Source organism: Ostrea edulis, chromosome 7, assembly GCF_947568905.1.
Source record: "Ostrea edulis chromosome 7, xbOstEdul1.1, whole genome shotgun sequence".
Classification (NCBI taxonomy): Eukaryota; Metazoa; Mollusca; class Bivalvia; order Ostreida; family Ostreidae; genus Ostrea; species Ostrea edulis.
This window is the reverse complement of record NC_079170.1, coordinates 50451225-50475129: the sequence shown is the minus strand read 5'-3', so window position 1 is coordinate 50475129 and position 23905 is coordinate 50451225. Positions and strand designations below refer to the sequence as shown.

The following is a 23905-nucleotide window of genomic DNA, read 5'->3' as shown; positions in this document are numbered from 1 at the left end:
GATAAATTCCAGCAGTATGTCTGTATGTATGGCTATCGGCACCTAGGACACATTTAAAAGTAGAAACAATGTTCATACCACAAAGTCGCCATTCAAGTGAGCAGAAATTTCAATTTAAGATTTCATTTGCAAAATTATTGCGGAGGTCATCAAGACATAAGACTCATAGTGAGTGTGACCGCTCGAAAGGGGATGCTTGATCCTCCTAGGCACCTGATCCCACTTCTGCTATATCCAGGGGTCCGTGTTTGCTCAACTCTCTGTTTTGTATTGCTTATAGGAGTTATTACTCAGTGTTGTGCTGTTTGTTTTACACTTTGTATTTTGCCGTCTACTTCTTGTCACAGTATCATCATTAACAGTCAACTGTATAGATTTTTATTTATTCTTTATTATTCAACATACATCCTCAATAAAATATCTAAGTACGAGGAAGATGTGAAGGACTGTGCGGTGGCATTTATTTCGAGTTCACTGGTATTTTGAATGAAAATGATAATTGTTAGTAGATAAAACGTCGTCCATATATTTAAATGTCGAGTTAAAGGCCACAACATGATATTTTTTCTTCTCATGTAGAAGCTTTTGAATAAATTATGCTTCATAAGAATATAAAATGTTGTCACCTAACATTCATACCCACGCGGTTTGTTTTTCCATCAGTATAATAGTAAGTAGTGAGGATCATTTGCTACACATACTGTCAGAATGAAATGGATTCATTAAACATAGTACAATGTACATCCATGTTTAGTATGCTTTTGTTATGTAGTAGCAATTGTTATACTGGTATATACATGCATATAGTTGATAAAGACAGACGATTTCCGAACCTTTTACACATGTACCGTGCAGGAGGAAATGTCCGTAAGGACATAGACATTGGTCATGTTGACACGTTCCTCCAAATGATTGACACTGGCTGCTGGTCAGGCATTTTTGTCCATGTGAAACATTTTCTAGAAAAGAATAACAACTGTTAGAAAATCTGATTGATTTTTTTAAACAAAGCGTTTCAAACAAATTCATCAGATAATGGAGTTGTATCTGTAATTTTAATCGTTTCATCTGTCTAACTACATGTACCATATATACTTCAACATATTCAAACCTCTCAATCCATGAAATTACTAAGTTATACTCGTAGGTACGTGATGACACGAGGCTAGGTACGCGTATGATAACGCAATATATTCCATAGATGTCCAGATTTTGACTAAGAATCTTATTATTCACATGAGATATTTTTATTTTAAAAAAGAATAGGCAATGAAAAACTGGAAATTATTCACACTCTCAAACAAATCTTTCAAATACTAAGTAGCCATTGTTATACCGGTACATATATAGTTGATAAAGACAGACTATTTCCGAACCTTTTACACATGTACCGTTCAGGAACAAATGTCCGTAAGGACATAGACATTGGTCATGTTGACACGTTCCTCCAAATGATTGGCAGTGGCTGCTGGTCAGGCATTTTTGTCCATAAGAGACATTTTCTGGAAATGAATAACTGTTGGAAAATTTGATTGATTTTTTTTTAACAAAGCGTTTCAAACAAGTTCATCAGATAATGAAGTTGTATTTGTAATTTTAATCGTTTCTCCTGTCTAACTACATATATGTACATGTACCATGTATAATCGTAGGTACGTGATGACACGAGGTATCGCGTAAGAATTTTGTGACAAGAAGGTGTGTGATAGCGCAATATATTCCATAAATGTCTAGATTTTGAATAGAATCTTATGATTGACCTGGGATGTTTTTATCTTAAATAAAGAAAAGTCGATGAAAAACTAGAAATTATTCACAGTCTCAAACAAATATTTCAAGCTTGCAAATTAAACATAGTCTTTGTTTCTCCCATTCTGTCTTTCAATAAATGTCACAAAAGTGTAGCGAAACGTATTCACAATACCATAATTCCTCAACACAAAATAGGAGATAGCAGTAATCAACTTTGACAGAACTTGATTTGTTATATCCCATATAACGGCTTGCTCTGCATTCTATTTTTCATTGTCTTTCTTTAATATATGTTGATACTCCTATTATTTTATTATTTAGAATTGTACATGATTGGTATATTCAATATAAACTTTCAAGATTGGATCGCATTGAAGTTTTTTTTAAATTATGCAGTTCTGTGGGGATTGTGAAATATCAATAATGTAAAGGGGACGGATGTGATTGGTATTCATAAATATCACGTGTGTGATATCTGATATAGATGTATACTAATCAAACTTTCTAACGCCCCATTTTTACTATCTAAAAATAATCAAATTATAGGAGTCTGCTTTGTTAGATGTTTTCTTATAAGACGGCAACAATTGGACCGCAGTAGTAATTTGTACTGGAACATGACCGGATATGGGGAAAAGCATGATACACGTGCTCAATTCGTTATGACTGGTTGTCAAAAATCTTTGTTTTCTTGAGTTTTCTATATTCAGTTGTTTACAAAAAACAACAACAACAACAACAAAAACCGTAAAATTACTGAAGACAAATGCAGCGCATATTTTCACAATTTCGTGAAAAAGCTGTTGGTATGGTTAAAGGTGGACGCAATTCACGAGAGGCTTGTTTTCGTTCACAATACCTGCCTGTTTGGCTTATAACTTTCAAATGTACAGTGAAAACCAATAAAGTTAATTCAACTGAAGTATAATTATTACAGGTCGTTATAATTTTGAACAGAGACCACAAGACCATCCTAAGGCTTATCCGAAAAAATCAATGAAACCGGAAGTGTATCCGACCTACCTCGACGGCCAAAACTTAGTGTAACGACACAACATACGAATCACTCACTCATGTACTGGTATCAATTAATTTCCATTATATACTAGAATTCAATCATAGTTACTATTAAACAATTTGCGCATCCATGCCAAGACCGTAAATAGTTTAAATGTAATTAGATGTAATGGATGTAATAGGTGTAAACAGATTTAATAGATGTAAACAGATGTAGTAAATGTAAACAAATAAAATACATGTACATGTAAACAGATGTAATAGATGTAAACAGATGTATGTGATAGAAGTAAATATATGAAATGTGTTGGAAAGATACACTCACCTATACAAGAACGGTTTAATTCAACAAATCCAATGTTGCAGCTGCATTTGTCATAATACGAATTTCCGAGGCATAAACTTGCATTAGGCGTTCCTGTGCATTGTTGACGGTAGAGACACGACGAACCAAGTGTTTTATAACCTGCAGTGTATCAAATTCTATTATGAGAAAATATAACATTACATATACATGTATTGTATACGGAGAGAGAGAGAGAGAGAGAGAGAGAGAGAGAGAGAGAGAGTTCCATTTATAAAATTATGGGGATGATCCCTCTTACCCTCTTATCCTGATCATACAAACATGGCAAAATTAGATAGGTATTTTGGATTTGAATGTACATTTATAGATCTGTTATTGGACCTACATCACGTGATTGCCGGCTATATTTCTATAGACAGCAAGCTGTAAAAGTATAGTTGGAAATGATATGGATGCCTGTCGTATTTTACAATGCACATTTGTTTATTAGAAATAATACTTCAAACTAATAACAGAAATGTTACAGTTAAGACGGGTATTTTTATAATGAAGATTAAAGGGTTTTTTTTACCACGGTTTTTAAAGTAATTAAAATCAGCAGGAGTAACCTTGATAAAGCACGTTTCTGCTGTTATATTGTTTGATTACTCCCAATAATTGATACAAACATGCTTTTATCTGCACATATTCAAAGCTTCCGCTTCACAAATCGTCACTAATGAGATATCTAGTCACGTGATACGTGATGACGTCATACGTGTCAATTGCTGCAACAGCTATGTATGATCATGTATGTGTGTGTGAATAGATTATTCTTCCGATATCGATGACATCCCGTTAGTATTGAAGATTCAGCCATACATGTTTTAACCTGTCGTTCTGCCAAATCTAAGAGAAATTCCGTCAGCACATATCAATATTATTACAACGACATTGACGGACTCGAACGGAGATCCCGGTCACAGAAAGGGTGGGACGTTTTGGTAAATATATATCTTATCATAGAAAGACACTTTTCGTTCGCAAACATTTAGTGTTCCCTTGTAGATCATAATATTATAGGCCCTATTTCAAGCATAGGTCTGTACATGTAGAGTGTAACATGCATTAGGCTAGCCAATCTGATTAAAATCAGTTCTTCTCTAAACGTTACACTGGAGAAGGTATAGAAGATCTACTTTTAATTAAATTGATGCATTAACCTACAACGTGTCGAAGGAAACAGCCGATTTACCGATTTCGATTCAATTTATGACCTTTTTTCAGGGGGTGGGGGGCTATCGGATTTCAAAATTACTAATCAGAAAATCTATCGACTTCTCAAATCGTATAATGTGTATAAGAGGGAGAGAGGGGAATTTGTCATTTAATACATGGGGCCAATAGTCATAACCTATACCTTATAATTCGTCCTACTCACAACTATATAAAAAAAAACAATGGGGAGCAGGGGGGGGGGGGGGGGCTCTCATCCATTGCAATTTTTTTACTCGACTATTTTGAATTGAACTATTTTAATTGGGGGGGGGGGGGTAGTCGTACATGGTGTCAATACTCAAAACTTCAAGCATGGGGATGGGGGAGGGGCAGTAAATCAATATATCGTTGCATGTAAAATCAAAGGTGCATATATATATATATATATATATATATATATATCTATATATATATATATATATATATATATATATATTATATATATATATATATATATTATATATATATATATATATATATATATATATATATATATATATATATTATATTATATATATATATATATATATATATATATATATATACAACAGTGGAGCCTCGTTAATCCGGACACTTTGGTTCCGAGCAAAATCGTCCGGATAAATGAAGCGTCCGGATAATTGAATCGCATGTTTTCTATCTTTACATAAGTAACCAATATGCTTACTTTATTGATGCGTAGTGAATTAAACACAATCTATCATTGGATTTAACTATTTACATTAGTAAATAAATTATGAAAATGTTAACATTTACATGCATTTCAAAGCACTAAAATTTGAATATACGTGTGCAGTGTATTATGCCTATGCTTACATTGTACATGTATATTAGCACTATAACAAATAATGAAGCTCTATATGTAACTATAAATAAATCATTAGTAACTAACATAATCATTTACACTTTAAACATTTCATCACACTTTTAATTCTTAAAGAGGCTGGTGAATTCCATCTGTCAAGATTTACTGGTTCGACAGTATGTTAAAACAATCTTTATCGTCCACGGTTGATTTAAGAATTTAGTGTTTATCATGTCAGTTGACAACATTCTATAACCAAAATTCCATCTGCCAGAGTTTATATTTCTTATTCTATAATTATCCAAGCCAATATCGGGAGAACAAAATCATTTAAGCTCGTAATATTAAGACCTACTACTGCTTTGATCTACCCACGCGCACCTATTATTTTCATGAAGCGATAATAACGGAACACAACTCGGGTGAAACCAACATTACGGGTACATACAAAATTGAATTGTAATTTTCCTTAAAATCTTAATTTTCTCACTTCTACCCAAAGTTAAAAAAATTGAAAGCAATAAAGCTCTACAACATCGTAACAAGAATCAATCGTACACAGGTACATTCTACATGCGTGATATTCTAAACATTAAAAACTTACTACATATACATGTGCATGAACATACATGTATATTTAACGCCAATTAACAGTATAAAATTCAAAATCTAGAAGTATAATCTACACTCTTTAGATTTGAATAAGCCTAGATCAATTTACGAATCAGTACAACTGATATGTGGAGCAGTATATCATTACGGCATGATGTTTAATTTATTAATACTATTAGGCTATTGATCAAAACTATCAAATAATATGCTACAAATTTATTTACAAAATTCAACACTACACGCAATACAGGTCTTATGTGCAAATATTGGCAATGCAATGTCTCGATCGGCACGTTCTTATATATCTAACTGACATAGCATCACACGACACCTAATGAAAGGGGGGTGTTGACAGGGTACAGGTAATCGCTTCAATTAGACAGTTGGGCTTGTTTTCTTTATGATTTACGCCTTGCTAAAATTGTCCGACAAAGACCTTCCCTAAAAAAAATACTGTCCGGATTAACAGTACAATATTCTCAATGCAATTTAACGTTTTGTAGTAAAAAATGACCGTCGGGATCCGGAACGCGAATTTCCGGATTAATGATTCAAAATTCCGTTTCCTAGAAAAATTGTCCGGAAAGCGAAGCGTCCGGATTAATGGCGTCCGGATTATCGAGGCTCCACTGTATATATATATATATATATATATATATATATATATATATATATATATATCTATCTATCTATCTATCTATCTATATATATATATATAAGTGTATGCTACACAGAAATTACTGTGGTTGCCAGACCCGCTGCGAATTTGATGATTGCCTCAATATAGGCCTAAGAGTTCTCAAAGTCAGTCTCTGATTATGTTCAGTCTGAAGGAAAATGAGCCTATTAATTTGTGAACAGAAATGTTGAAATCATGAATTAAATGGGTTAGAATGCAATATGTAAGTTCGTCATTAAAGGCGGTTTTCTGTTGGTTTGAAGTATTTGTAAGTTTAGTTCTAAGTTCACAAAATTTCTCTGACTTGCCTCGTTGGTAAAAGTAAAGAAACTCTTCTTTTTTGTGCTGATTATTAGTTATATACTGTACAACACAATATAATGGAACTTGTAATTGTTGAGTCTCTCCAATTTGTATCAATAGCCTGCTGTATGGGCTGTTCACAACTTGTTTAAATGTTATCATTCTTTCTCGCTTCACCACGATTGACACGTATGACGTCACAAACTAAAGGCGCGAAAATCTCCAACGAGAATATGCATATCTAGCTTTTTGCACTTTCGATACAAAATAATCACTAAAGCACGCTTTATATCGACAAAATAATACCAGCACGATTTAAAACACCACATTTTCATATAAATTTACATGCAATAAAAATCGTGGTAATGTAACGTATTTACATTAAATTCTGGGATCGTACCTGGTCAATTCCAGGGTTTGGGGTATTCAGCAATAACTAATTTAAACTAATTGGTATGATTTTAGTGGACTGCCAAAATATACAAATATGTCCTAACCTTATCTAGGTTAATTATAATCAAACAGAGAATCACTATATCAATCAGAGGCAAGCAACGATAACTGGTAGTGCTAATTAACAAAATGTAGATCTAGAGCCCAGTCGCCCTCGGATTACCCCATATACGGTAGGACGCCTTATTCAGGACGGAAAGTATATGTGGTAGACCTTCAACCACTACACTCACTGTAGGATGCTTTATTCAGGACGGACAATGAGTATAGCGGCCTGGACGACGGTCTGTTCAGCCAATGCGGACGACACCAAAAACGAACTATGGCTAGCCTCTTTACTGGAGGTCAACCTCTTCGTGGCAGGCCAGACTTCTGATGGCCTTCCAAATTCACTCTCTAACTGTAAGAACAGGCGAGGGATTGTTTACCATGAATATTTTATTAGTACACATGCTCTCGTCCTCTCTACTTGACTGGGTCTTCTATCAGAATGACACAGACGACTGCGGAGTCTCAGTATTTATACACAAATGAGATCACGTGATGTAAAGTGACTAATTGAGAACTCCGCATGGTCGTACCTCAAATATCCGAAATCATTACAGTAAAAACCTTATTAAGGAAGTGTTCCTAGAGTCGTAACGTAGTTGTCTGTTGTTTACTTGCTGAGTACCCGCAACGTTTCTCTTGACATGACAAACTACAGCACACGATACACGCACGATGGGACAAGATACACACACGATAGGACAAGATACACGCACGATAGGAGAAGATACACGCACGATAGGACAAGATACACGCACGATAGGACAAGATACACGCACGATAGGACAAGATACACACACACGATAAGACAAGATACACGCACGATAGGACAGGATACACGCACGATAGGACAAGATACACACACGATAGGACAAGATACACGCACGATAAGACAAGATACACACACGATAGGACAAGATACACACACGATAGGACAAGATACACGCACGATAGGACAAGATACACGCACAATACGATAGGATAAATGATTTTCACGATTAACCTGATAATCTTAAAACACGATAAACGATCTTCACGATAAACCCCAAAACACGATAAACGATGTTCCCCGCAGAACTGATCAACACAAAATTCACTTACGATAAACAATCTTCGCGATAAACGACAAACCTGATAGAAGTGTTGTATTCTTAGAAACAATTTAGACAGAATGAAATTCTGATAACTAGCTGTTTTCAAATGTCATCGCTCAGTTAAGCAAGTAAACATAAACAAAATTGAAATAATCGTCAAAACCGCCATATGACCAATGTAAGATAAATTCCAGCAGTGTGTCTGTATGTACGGGTATCGGCACCCAGGACACATTTACAAGTAGGAACAATGTTCATACCACAAAGCCGCCATTCAAGTGAGCAGAAATTCCAAGTTAAGAATTCTTTTGCAAAATCATTAGGGAGGTAATGTCAATGCAACTTTTTAAAACTTATTCGTTTAAATTTAATGTTGCTGAGAATGTTTGCTCTCAGTACACAGGACCTGATACAAGGAACACACCAGATCGCTAGCTAGTACTTGAGTAGAATGCAGGGACGATAAACCCTTTATTAAGTAAACAATGTACTGATTATTTCTTTTCCAATTAGAGTTTATTTTCTCTCTATCAGATTTAATTAGAAATCATTGTTTCTAGACAATCAACTGTTTATGAACTTCAGATAAAGGGGTTTCAGTTTCACTGCTGTAAGATTTATTGTATTCGGTTTACTCCTAAGTCTCTGCCTACTTGTCATCGCTTCAAGAAGTCATCAATCCCCAGACGACTTACAATGACATTGTGATAAAGTTTCACCATTTCTCGGCACAATGATTTTGAATACGGATAAGTTCGTTTACCTGATCAAAACATAAGACTCATAGTGAGTGTGACCGCTCGACAGGGGATGCTTGGTCCTCCTAGGCACCTGATCCCACCTCTGGTATATCCAGGGGTCCGTGTTTGCTCAACTCTCTGTTTTGTATTGCTTATAGGAATTATTATTCAGTGTTCTGCTGTTTGTTTGACACTTTGTATTTTGCCGTCAACTTCTTGTCACAGTATCATCATTAACAGTCAATCAGTCAATTTTATAATTTTTGATTTATTCTTTATTATTCAACATCCATCCTCAATAAAATATCTAAGTTCGAGGAAGATGCGAAGAACTGTGCGGTGTCATTTATATCGAGTTCACTTTGATTTATCTAATTTATCTAATCTGCATGTGCATGGAAATTGTTATTGTTAATAAATAAAACGTCGTCCATATGTTTAAATGTCGAGTTGAAGGCCACAACATGATATTTTTCTTCTCATGTAGAAGCTTTTGAATAATTTCTGTTTCATAAGAATATAAAATGTTGTCACCTAACATTCATGCTCCCGCGGTTTTTTCCCCATCAGTATAATAGTATGTAGTGAGGGTTATTTGTTACACATACTGTCTTAATCAAATGGATTCATTAAACATAGTACAATGTACAGCCATGTCTAGTATGCTTTTGTTTCGTAGTAGCAATTCTTATACTGATATATACATGTATATAGTTGATATATACGGAATATTTCCGAACCTTTTACACATGTACCGTGCAGGAAGATATCCCCGTCAGGACATCGACATTGCTGATGTTGACACGTTCCTCCAAATGATTGGCACTGGCTGCTGGTCAGGCATTTTTGTCCATAAGAGACATTTTCTAGAAATGAATCACAACTGTTGGAAAATTTGATTGATATTTTAACGAAGCGTTTCAAACAAATTCATCAGATAATCTAGCTGTATCTGTAATTTTAATTGATTCACCTGTCTAACTACATGTACCATATATACTTCAACATATTCAAACCTCTCAATCCATGAAATTACTAAGTTATACTCGTAGGTACGTGATGACGCGTATGATAACGCAATATATTCCATAGATGTCCAGATTTTGACTAAGAATCTTATTATTGATCTGGGATATTTTCATTTTAAAAAAGAATAGGCAATGAAAAACTGGAAATTATTCACAGTGTCAAACAAATCTTTCAAGTACTAAGTAGCCATTGTTATACTGGTACATATATAGTTGATAAAGACAGAATATTTTCGAACCTTTTACACATGTACCGTGCAGGAGGAAATGTTCGTAAGGACATCGACATTTCTCATGTTGACAAGTTCCTCCAAATGATTTGCACTGGCTGCTTGTCAGGCATTTTTGTCCATGTGAAACATTTTCTAGAAAAGAATAACAACTGTTAGAAAATATGATTTATTTCTTTAACAAAGGGTTTCAAACAAATTCATCAGATAATGGAGTTGTATTTGTAATTTTAATTGTCTCTCCTGTCTAACTACATGTACCATATATACTTTAACATATTCCAACCTGTCAATCCGTGAAATTAGTAAGTTATACTCGTAGGTACGTGATGACACGAGGCTAGGTACGCGTATGATAACGCAATATATTCCATAGATGTCCATATTCTGACTAAGAATCTTATTATTCACCAGGGATATTTTCATTTTAAAAAGAATAGGCAATGAAAAACTGGAAATTATTCACAGTGTCAAACAAATATTTCAAGTACTAAGTAGCCATTGTTATACTGGTACATATATAGTTGATAAAGACAGAATATTTTCGAACCTTTTACACATGTACCGTGCAGGAGGAAATGTTCGTAAGGACATAGACATTGCTCATTGTGACAAGTTCCTCCAAATGATTGGCACTGGCTGCTGATCAGGCATTTTTGTCCATGTGAAACATTTTCTAGAAAAGAATAACAACTGTTAGAAAATATGATTTATTTTTTTAACAAAGCATTTCAAACAAATTCATCAGATAATGGAGTTGTACCTGTAATTCTAATCGTTTCACCTGTCTAACTACATGTACCATATACACTTGAACATATTCAAACCTCTCAATCCATGAAATTACTAACTTATACTCGTAGGTACGTGATGACACGAGGCTAGGTACGCGATATATCGCGTAAGGATTTTGTGACAAGAAGGCGTATGATAACGCAATATATTTCCTAAATGTCCAGATTTTGAATAGAATCTTATTATATATTGACCTGGGAAAATGTTGAATGTTAATGTTGATCTTAAATAAAGAAAAGGCGATGAAAAACTAGAAATTATTCACAGTCTCAAACAAATATTTCAAGCTGGCAAATTAAACATAGTCTTTGTCTCTCCCATTCTCTCTTTCAGTAAATGTCACAAACGTGAAGCGAAACGTACTCACAATGCCATTATTCCTAAGACACAAAATAGGAGATAGCAGTAATCAACTTTGACAGAACTTGATTTGTTATGATATTCCATATAACGGCTTGCTCTGCATTCTATTTTTCATTGTCTTTCTTTAATAGATGTTGATACGCCTATTCTTTTATTATCTAAAACTGTACATGATTGGCATATTCAATATAAACTTTCAAGAATTCATCGCATTGATTTTTTTAAAATTATGCTGTTCTGTGGGAATTTTAGAATACCAAAAACGTAAAGAGGACGGACGTCATTGGTATTCATAAATATCAAGAATTTATCGCATTGATTTTTTTAAATTATGCTGTTCCGTGGGGATTTTAGAATATCAATAACGTAAAGAGGACGGACGTCATTGGTATTCATAAATATCACTTGTGTAATAACTGATAGAGATGTATACTAATCAAACTTTATAACGCCCCATTTTTACTATCTAAAAAATTAATCAAATTATAGCAGTAAATTATAAGTCAATAACATCACGGAAAAACCCGGATCGCAGTAATGATTACTGATCCCTGACCGAATATGTTGAAAAGCATAACACGTGTGCTCGATTTCTTTTCATGATTGGTTTTCAAAAATCTTTGTTTTCTTTGGTTCTCTATACTCCATCGATTAGGAGAAACGGAAAATTACCAAAGTAAAATGCGGCGCATATCTTCTCAAGAACGTGTAATTCACGGGAGGTTTGTTATCGTTCACAATACCTGCCTGTCTGGCTTACAATTTTCAAATGCACTGGAAAATAATAAAGTTCATTTAATCCAGTTATAATTATTACAGATCGTTAGCATTTTCAACAGAGACCACATCCTAAGGCTTATCCGGAAAATCATGGAACCGGAAGTGTGGATGACCTACTTCGACTGCCAAACCGTCGTGTAACCACACAACACACAAATAACTCACTTACGTGATTTGAATCAATTAACACGTACGAGAGTACAGCAAACACTAGAAACAAATGGAAGGCCAATCAGTGACCAATCTGTACGAAAGACTGAAAAAGGGAGGATTGCAGGCAAAAAGACCTTATATAAGGATGGTATTATCAGTACGGCATAGGCAGTTCCGGTTTGCTGGGAAATGTATTCACGCGCGGACTGTTTATGAGTTATGTTTACCGAAAAGTCCTTTTTAAATCTAATGTTATTGGATGGGCGACACTGTGTTATAGGAGAAGGGAAGCGCTATATCAATACATATGTGCCTGAACAAGGACAGTTTACGGGTGTCTCTGTGATGATATGGGCGGGGAAATGATTATATACAAAAGGAACAATCCACCAAAACCTTTAAGTTAATCCCTGCGAGGTATCAAAACCATGTGCTTCAGCGAACCGTGGAATGGAGTTGATGCACAATAATAGAACTTCGCTCATTGCCAGAACCATGCATCAGATGCTACAGGGACACAACACATACTGTAAATTTCTTTGTTTGTTGTTTTACTCCCTCCTTGCAACCCAGACCTTAATCCTCCCGAGCATGTGTGGGGCGAAGTAAATAGTCGAATAATACAACTTCCCCAGCCGCAAGGATGAGACCGCAAAAACCGAGGTCCCATGTCAAAACAGGTGTGGTACGATAAAGATCCCTCCCTGTTCAAAGTTACATGAAAGCTTTTTCACAAAGTACAGATTCAAGTTCGTTAAAATCATGCCCCCCCCCCCTGGGTTGGATGGGGCCACAATAGGGTATCAGAGTTTTACATGAAAATATATAGGGAGCATCTTCATATCAAGAACCACTGGGCTAGAAGAGCTGAGATATATATTAAAGCTTCCTGACATAGTGCAGCATTAAAATCATGGCCTCCGGGGGTAGGATTGGTCAAAATAGAGTATCAAAGTTTTACATACAAATAACCTATCTTTCTAATTCTTTAAATATTCTAATTTCAAATAAGAAATGCATAACTTCAGTCCAAAAAACAATGAATTTACAACGTTTAAATAAAATCTCTTCGTGAATTTCTAAGATGTACTCTTTTTAGTTTAAAAAATGATTAAGTTCTTAAGTAGAAAAAAGCATGTAAATTGACCAAAATTATCATTCAATCAATATGAAAATACCACGTGCACATCTTCACATGGTGAGAAATACAATGTAAGTGTGCAAATCTTCAGAAAAATCCATGCACTAGTTTCTTAGATGATGCACGGACAAAATCATGTCTACAGACAGACAATCTTACCTGGAAATATAAAAATCATTGTTCGATAAACACATTCTCTTATCATAAACAAGTATGAATAGTTTGAAATTAAACGAGCATAGAAAGAAGGTTGAGTCTGCGTAAAGAAGGAGAGTGAGAAGAGTAAGGGGAAACACCAATCTAGAAATAGGTTGTAACAGTTCATTGTAAACACTTATTCTAAAACAAAATCAACAGAAAACTACGCATTAAACCACTGAAAATCCAGGGATCTCATTAACAATAGTGTTCATAATTTTACATATTATTGGTTGTCATATAAGATATATTCAACGAAGGGAAATTTCTGACACACCTTTTATGCATGTGTCGTTCCAAAGGTCATGACCGTAAGGACATCCACATCTGCCATTTTCACACGTTCCTCCAAACCACTCACACTGTCTGTTGATTAGGCATGGCGATCGAAATGAAACGTTTTCTTTTGAAGAGAAAAAGATAAAATTTGTAGTCCCACTTTCACGACTCTAAGGCGACAGGGACAACGAAATATTCACCTGCTGATAGATACAAAGGATGTAGTTCATATTTAAATACAGTGACATCATATCTAACAGTGTAGTTGCCCAAATTTTCCCGCCTCTGGAAATCCAATGGACGAAAATAGACCACATCGTTCATTGACATTAAGAGGTGTCCGATCATATATAAATGTGCATGTCTATGAGAATTATTTTGGTCAGTGTGATATTTGAAAATCAACATTAGATTTCATTCACATGCAAGATATACTTGATATCATTGTGATAGCAGTGATCACAAGAGGGTCTCGTTTTGTGGAATTTATTTCTTAAGTTTAAGGTACATAGCTCTTTCAAACAAACTTCAACAAAGCCCCAAACTCAAAATTTATTTGTAACCCATGTATATACTAGTAACGGTAAATTCATGCCTACAGTTTTAATTCAACAGCTGCAGAGATAGCCAAAAACAAACTGTCATTTGACAAAGTTCAAGTTCCATGAAAGGTGAAGATATTTAACAGTGATCAATATCATAACTCCTACACGGAACACAAAACAGATAGTTGGGCAAGCACCGACCCCTGGATACACCAGAAGTGGGATCAGATGCCTAGGAGCAGTACCTGGTAAGCATCACCTGTCGACCGGTCAGACCTGCCGTGGGCTCTATATCTTAATCAGGTAAACGGAGTAATCCGTAGTCAAAATCAGTGTGTCAAGAACGGCCTAATAATCGGTATGAAATACGCCAGACAGCATTTGACCCAATGACATGTTGTATTGGCAAAGTAGATCGTTGTAACGACCTTAGAATTTGCGAAATACTGACTTTAAACGAAACTGGTGAAATCCCTGTAACATTAATTTCTTTGTAAGTAGCCTGCCTCTTTCAAAACGAAATCCCTAACTCAGCCCATTGGTATAAGTTAATGTATACATTTTCAAATCAATAGCTGTCGGAATAACCAAACAAGAGGCCCATAGGTCTTATCGGTCACCTGAGTATTAGTTAAAAGAATTACTAGTCCCAAGGGCTATAAAGTCGAGAACAAGAGGCCCGCATGCTTTAACGATCATCTGAGTACCATAGCCCATAGTTTATACATAGACTGTTAGCGAGTCTCATATTTGTATTTACACTTCATCTGGAGTCTATTGTGCACAGCTTTATGATGTTTCTGAATATACACACAATTCCCATTCATTTACAGTAGGAGGAAAGGTAAAGTTTGAAGCATTTCAACCAGCCTTTATTCATCCCGCGATGAATTATATCTGTCATTTGGTGGACCGCTGTTTCTTCTCTAAATGTGTACTCATCTTTCATTGAACATCAGAAGAATATTTATTAAGCACTGGATCAAAATAAATGCTAATACAAGTACCTCCAGTATAAAAATGTGTAAACCTTCATTCTCTTCACAGTTTCATTGTTAATTAATGCACAATGCATGTTTACAGTTTATTGCTACAAACCTACAATGTACAGCAAACTAAAGTAGATATTACAAACACTTACCCCAGGGATCATGAAATTAAAAAAATTGGTAAAGGGATACCTGCTTATTCTAAATGTCCATTCAGTTGCAATTTAGTATCAAAATCATTAACGAAAACGTTTTTTAAATGTTTTACACATAAATACAATACATCAAATTTGGTCCCGTCCTGGAGTCAGAACCTCTACCTCGGGGATTATGAAATTCACAATTATGAAAGAGGCCTCCCTGCTCTACATAGGTATGCATTTAATGTTTCTTACAAGTGTGCGATTGTAGCTATGAAGACGTTTGACAATTGGTCAATATCTGACAATTTTTGCCATGCCTCCAAGGCCCCAGGGGTGGTGGAACCATGAAATTTACAATTTATGTCCTTTTTGTCCCAAAGATACTTCATACCATATTTGAAAAGAATATGAATGGTATTATCAAGAAGAAATTAAAAATGTTGAATTGTTAATGCACGAGGGATGACGATAGACGCTGGCCAATTTATTCAGTTGACCTAAAAGTACCAAAAATCAAATACACGGACGCACACACAGACTGATTATTGTATGACAACCGCCCATTGAAGGACTCTAATGATGGTAATAGTTGTCATCTTTTATAAAACAATAAAGATCTACAAACAAATTGATGGACCAAACAATTACAGGAAAATTTAGCTAATTTGTTTATTACACACCGATAATTACCTTCGATGCACTTCCAATGAAATCCATAATAACCATTGTTACATCGACAGGTGTTGTAATTGCAAAGTGCATTGATAACTCCACAGTCTTCGTTGTTCTGACATTGTTCCCCAAGACCCATAGCTGGAAGAATATCAGGATTTGATTAAATGTTCCGAAAATCTCAATTAAACTGATGATCTAAAATATCTGAATTTCCCCCAAACCATTATGTATGTATATATGAGATGAATTTTCTTGGACATGAGCCTCACTTTTATTGAATATTTTAATGATCTAAACGTGATTCTAAATTATTTACATTTTAAGCACTTTCCCTTATCAAACATGGTCCCACTTTGACAAACACACCGTCCATAGATTTCAATGCTGCAAACCGAATTTCTGGGCACACAATCGTTGTCTGAAATACACCACTCATTGATTTCGGCTGCAAAGAGAATTCCGTTAACAGTGCATCACGTACATAGAAGCTCAGTGAAATACGAAAAGGTCTTTTAAACTGTTTTTAAAATCTAAATTGTTTACCGGTTTGAGATATCCTGCAAGAGAAATACAGTTTCACCGCAGTTTGCCGCAAGTAACATAATTCCACACTACGGGATCCGGTCAAACTCTGGCTTCCCGAATACAGTTGGATAGTGAGCAAATGATTTACTGCAGGATGTGAGCTGACGTAATCAATTGTTACACGACATCCAACAGCTGGGTTCTGAGACTCTGAAAGGAACTGAAGGATAGAAGACTGTGTTCCTACATTTAACTTGCTAAAATCCACCGATTATATTTTACCTGGAAGATAGGTCATCAGATTGTACCAGCTGCTTATTCCACAGTGAAATTTTTCAAAAACTTGTTTTACGGTATTCTGGGTAACTCTTCTGAAATTCAATAAGGATACAGTCATCTTTTTGTTTTAATTTTCAATTTCGTTTTACTTAACAAAAGCGTGCAAATGTACAAACCCTTCAACACTTTGAAATACTGTAAGCACTGGTAGCCCTTTTAAATCATATACTTTCATATTTTAGTTTCCAGAATATCCAATGAAAGAAACTTCTACTAAATAATATTGTGCAATAAACAGACTTTCTTGAAACGAAACAGGAGATCATAAGTCACCGTGCTATGATGAATATATCTATATCTTTAAAACATCTTCATTACTTTTGTCAGATTGAGAACTACATACGAGTATATACATGTATTAGAAAAATAAAATATTTACAAGTCCACGCCACAATGGATATGCTTGTATATAGCCACAACAAAGATATGTCAAGGTGGTAGAACTTATATACTATCCATGTAAACCAATTTACTCTTTCAAACACCGTCTTCCCGTGTGAATCCGGGTTAGAACAGGTCGTCAGTACCCCTTGCTTGTCGTAAGAGGTGACTAAATGGGGCGATCCTTCGGATGAGACCGCAAAAACCCGAGGCCCCGTGTCACAGCAGGTGTTGCACGATAAAGATCCCTCCCTGCTCAATGGCCATAAGCGCCGAGCATAGACCTAAATTTTGCATCCCTTCGCCAGCAATGGTGACGACTGCATGTGAGTGAAAAATTCTCGAGAGGGGCGTTAAACAATATTCAATCAATCAATCAAACACCGTCGCGTAAAAACCCGGATACATTGTATGATTTGTACAGTGTAAAAATCGGATTCAAATTAGTCTGGATCATTGACACTCTCTATAGAATTCAGGGTTTGCCCGTTAGATGGCACTACAATAGTAAACACATAACTGAAAGACTATGTGTTTGCGGCAGTGCCTGATAAAAATTGTGAAATTCATGTATATGAAGTCTAGTAAAACGATACTTTATCAGGGTTAACTGTATTTGTGCGTGTATTTTTAAACCAGGTTCATCCCAGGCGTCACAATCAACTTCCATAATAGATATGATGGGAAGAAGCCCAACATCTTTCCTTGAAGAAAGATATTCTCAACTCTGAATCTGTACTTTATTTCAGTCAATCAATCAATCAATCAATCAATCAATTCTTTATTCTCCTTACCAATAGTACATAGGTATTGAGAAAATACATATATACAATAGAATACAAATATACAATATGTGTTCACAATATATACAAATGTACAAACCGCAGCAATATAAACAAAGTCATTATAGAGGGGACAGGGTATGATGGATAGCTTTTAAGAATTTACTTAATTTTCTTAATGTGACAATATTGTCAGTATTAAAAATAGATTTTGAGGTTAATACATTTGGTGGCGACCTTTTTCTCCATTTAATACATTGATTTCTAATTCTAGCAAATCTACTACATTTAAACAAATAATGGTATTCATCACCAATTTCATTGTCATTACACAAGGTACATTTTCTTTGGGATCTTTCTATTCCGTACCATCTGCCTACTTCAATAGGTAATCGATTATTACATGTACGAAATCCACACAAAGCAATTCTGTCAGAAGGATCAAGTATATCAAGGTATTTTTCAAAACAAAAATTTTCTTTTATTATACGATAGAAAAATCCTTTAAATGAAATAAATGCATTACTATGCCATATTTGTGCAAACTGGTGACAGATTCGTAGCTTAATAGTATGTTTGAACCATTCAAAAGTAAAACCTCCATTTGAATCCCACATATTACCGAAACCTAAATTATTTAGATTTTTTCTCACATAAAGCATCCACTTAGAAAAGCAAGAATCTTGTGTGAATTTGCATTTACAAAATGCGTACATAATATTTGAAAATTTATTATCTCCTGCAAAAGCAACCTTGCACCAATAATTGAGGATCCTTGATTGTACATAAACATAAAGTGTATACGCACCCAATTCACCATATATCATATAACTTGGTGTGGAACGTTTTAAATTCAATAATAATTTGCAAAACTTTAAACGAACCCTTTCTAAACATTCATAATTACCAGTACCCCACATTTCACACCCATACAATAAAATCGGCTTTACAATGCTACAATAAAGACCGTACTGACAGCTTACCGATAGTTTATGTAATCTTCCCTTCTTTAAAATCTCATAAACAGCCTCTAATCCTTTCTCTGCATTTCTCTTAATAGTGCTTACAAAACCGCCATTTCTATTAAAAATTACACCTAGATACAAAAATTCATCAACTACCTCTACATCACGGGAATCATATTTGAAATTATAATTTGGTAGCCTTCCTTTTGAAAATACAACTACTGTTGTCAGTGGAACAAGAGTACCGCAAACGGTACATGATACACCAGTGAAAATGCTTACATAGAGTGTTTTTCTTAAGAAATTTGCTCCAGGTAGTATCAGGCTGTGGCATAGTGATGCACTCTTTGCATAATATGAATAAAGGGCCTTAATTCAAATATATGACAAGAGGCAGATAGACAAACCAAGAGTTCTGTATGTGCAATATTCCTCCAAAGACCAAGTTCAACAACCTATTAATATTCAAAACGTCAAAGAGAATTTAAAATTTTTGAGAATTAAAATCCTTGCACTATGCAAATCGTCAAGTTATTTACAAATACTCTAGCTTCTAAACTGTGAGAGGAAAAATTTAGAAATTCATTTCAAAATTAAGGATTATCTCCCTCATGCATAGCTCTTATCCTTGGACGAATTTGGCTCCACTTTTTTGGCACGCTGTTTTTTGGCTATATTTAGGTCCAAAACTTCATAGTTATTTCGGATTTCAAACATTTCGGTTGAGCATCACTGAAGAGACATTATTTGTCGAAATGCGCATCTGGTGCATCAAAATTGGTACCGTATAAGTTTTACATGCAACCATGTCTTTCATTTAATATATTTCCCCAAATGGACTTACTTCAACATTTAATTTTCTTAGAAGTTGGGGGGGGGGAATCAAAATCCTTGCCACATGCACATCTTCTGTACCCATACAAATAATCTGTAAAATAAGGTCCTCACTTGAAAACTATTGAAGTAGAAAGACAAATAATGTACTCTCTATGCAATAACTCCTCAAAACTGACTACGTTCAATAACCTGTAATATTCTGAAAAATTGAAGAAAATCAAAATTCTTGCCACACACACATCTTCCATATCCATACAAATACTCTAAAAAATAAGAAGATCCCCACTTGAAAACTGTGGAAGAAAAAACTCTGTGGAATATTTCCCCACAACCGACCAAGTTCAATAATCTGTAATTTTCTCAAACATTGAAGAAAATCAAAATCCTTGTCATATTGCACACCTTCAATACCCTTATAAACACTCTGAACAATAAGAAGGTTCTTATTTGAAAACTGTGGTGGGAGTTCACCGAACAGATCACATACTCTCTTTGTAATATTTCCTCAAATCGGACAAAGTTCAACAACCTGATTTTTTCTCAAAAATTTAAGGAAATCAAAATCCTTGCTACATGCACATCTTCAATATCCATACAAACACTCTGTAAAAGAAGATGGTGATCACTTGAATCGTGGAAGGAGTTCGCCGGACAAATTATGTACCCTACATGCAACAATAATTTCAAATGAAGGGGCACAACTCCTGCAAGAGAGGTCAAAATGGATCAAAATTACAATATGATCTAGAATGACCCAAAAAGAGGATACATATATAGCAAGTTTCAGCTTGATATGTGACAGAGAAATGAAAATGGAAACAGAAAACCCCAAACGGACGGAAGTACATATATCGCTGTATCATAATACATGTACGTCCCGTCTAAAGACAGGTGAACAAAATGATGCTTTCATTTGTATAGTTTCATTCAAAGTAACTCTATGGAGATATTCAACTTTTTGAACTACCTAATCAGCAATTTTATCAAAATTGCAATAAGCCTTGCTCTCAGTTCAGGAACAATATTGGTCTTGGCGTTTGTGGGGAGTATCAACAAAAGTTGGGATGATCAGACTAGCATCAAATAGCCGAGATTTCTCTATAGTATATGTATGATTACCGATATCACTTTCTAAAAATGGACCGAACCATATCGCAAAATAATTGTCGCATAGTGATACTAAAATTCACATATGCTAGTCTTCATGGTTTGTTCATTAGAAAAGCCTACTATAACACAGTTTAGCGGTTAGGATAAATGAAGGGTGAAGATAACGAATAGTGATCAATCTTATAACTTCTATAGGGAATACAAAATAAAGATTTAGGCAAATACGGACCCCTGGATATTCCAGAGGTAGGATCAGGTGCCTAGGAGGAGTAAGCATCCCCTGACGACCGCTCACCCCGCCGTAAGTCCTATGTCTTCATCAGGTACACGGAGTAACCCGTGGTCAAAATCAGTGTCCCGTAAACGAACTAACGATCGGTATGAAGACGTCAGACAGCTTTTGACACAAAGATAAGTTCTATTGGTAAACTAGATCATCATAACGACCATATAATTGCCGAAATTCTGACTTTAAATGAGACTGTTGAAATCCCTGTAACATCAACTTGTTTGTCAGTAACCTGCCTCGATTTAAAACTATAACGAAATATTAGTAAATCAGTATGGTGGTCCTTGAAATACCCCTGGCTCATATGAATCTTTAAAAAAAATTCACGGATCTTATTTTCTCTACTTTTAAATTTCCTCTCAGACTTCTGTAAAAATTCATAATGTCCAAATAAATCCATAAGACTGCATACAATATTCGTATACTTCATAGAATTGTTATACATCTTTCTGCAAGAAATATTTATGTTTCCTATTATAAATTGGAAATTCCTGCAAGACGTATAGAAATTTCGACTGTGATTTGTAAAGCATTTGGAAGCTAATCTGAAAATCTAAATACGAGATATTGAGTTGATGAACATCTGATAGGCTCCTTACCTTTCGTAATGCTCTGCTACAATGCATTTCTGCGAAAGTAGTAACCATGAGAAAAACAGATTTATCACTGAAAACAAAACAATTCGCACTTCATCATGTACATTTGTATAAAGCATATCATAATACTAGTAATGCTAAAATAAGCAACGATATCAAGGAAAAGATACATATTTCCTTTTTTTCTTTATTTCTTATGCCTATTTCTGAAGAGGTCGAGAGATCAACCCAAACAATATAGGAACAGAAACGTCAATGAAAATTTGATCGGAGAAAGCAATGGTTTCTTTTCTGAAGTAAACTTTGTCAAGGTCCTTTGATTCAATCAATGTCTGACGGAAGTCTCCAGACGGTAAGTATCCGACATTTCAAAATTGATAGATGGACGCCTTTGAAATGTAGTTTGCAATTATTTGTCACATACTTCTATACATTGATGTTGTATTGAATATTTACATAATATAGAAAGAATGTATAATTACTGGTCTGTATAATTGATTTATACTAGGACCATTTATGCAATGGAATTAAAATATAGATTAACATGGTTATTTAAAATTACTTTTGAATCACCCCACCATATTTGTTCGACTTGTTAAATGGGAATTATATATGTATCCTCATCGTGTATTAAAACGTGGAAAAGATTAGGATGTTTACAATTTGTCTTCAACAGAATGAAGTTTTGAAATAGTAGGTTGGAATATGCAATTATTGCATATACTGATCACAATTCAAACTCTACTGCATGTAAGCGTTTTCAACTTTAAAATGTTTATATCTAGTGGCTGTTGTAAATTGCAAAGCTGAAAAGCCTATATGCAGCAGTTTGACCCGTGATCAGGAAATGCAATACTCGCGCATTCCAACCTACATTTTTAAAACATTCGATATACTGTAAGCAATTTCAGAAATTATCAACATATTAATCTATAAGGTGGCTATTTAAAGTTCAGAATCAAGACTCTATATCAATTGGAAACACAAATACTCCCCTCTTTAAAAAGATTGTTTAGCTTGGGTAAGGTCATAGAACAAACAAACACTATCATTTTAAACCCATATTTAGTTAATTAGCTGTGGATAAAAAGTGTTACGTTGAGATCATTCTGTGTATTATTACTGAAGGTCAAGAGTGGTAAATCTATACGTAACACAATTACAATTCATATGTGGGTATGCGCGATTGCAATTTCTTTGTTCGTTCACATCTTGAAGCAGGAGGCACTGAGCAACTCTCATCAGGAATAACCCCCAACCCCCATTTGTCCCCAATTTCCATAACTTTATTGTCCAAACAGGTGCAAGACATGATTTATTGTACGTATATATGTTCAAGAAATAAATCTAATTTTTGGAAATACGTGTGGTCATGCACTGAGATGTTTACGTTAGCATACTTCATGAGAGATGAAGATAACAAACAGTGATCAATTTTACAACTTTTATAAGAAATTAAAAAAAATTGAGACCTGCGCAAACACGGATCCCTGAAGATACCAGGTGCTTAAGCGAAGCATGGAGCGTGTTTTCTCTCCATTAGGAACTCCATGAAGCAACAAAATGTGTAATACATTTACAAAAAAAAAAGTTATGTGATGAATTGCTTTAAACGTTTGAAGCTCCATATGTACAAAATAGTTTTGTAAAATGTTAAAATTTGGCTTCCCTTTTCCTTTCCATACATCAAGTACA

The 23905-nt window shown here is 34.8% G+C and overlaps 1 protein-coding gene across 1 annotated transcript in view; it reads right to left on the bottom strand.

The window, feature by feature from the left end:
- LOC125655244 (prion-like-(Q/N-rich) domain-bearing protein 25) overlaps nucleotides 1-13735 on the bottom strand; it is a 29072-nt gene extending 15337 nt beyond the window's left edge. The window contains exons 1-5 of the mRNA XM_056145742.1: nucleotides 13717-13735; nucleotides 10876-11001; nucleotides 10335-10460; nucleotides 9808-9933; nucleotides 3095-3235 (exon numbers count right to left, since the gene is read on the bottom strand). Of these exons, the coding sequence (XP_056001717.1) occupies nucleotides 3095-3235; nucleotides 9808-9933; nucleotides 10335-10460; nucleotides 10876-11001; nucleotides 13717-13735 (538 nt within the window). The remainder of the gene's footprint in view (nucleotides 1-3094; nucleotides 3236-9807; nucleotides 9934-10334; nucleotides 10461-10875; nucleotides 11002-13716) is intronic.
- Nucleotides 13736-23905: the final 10170 nt, after the last annotated feature.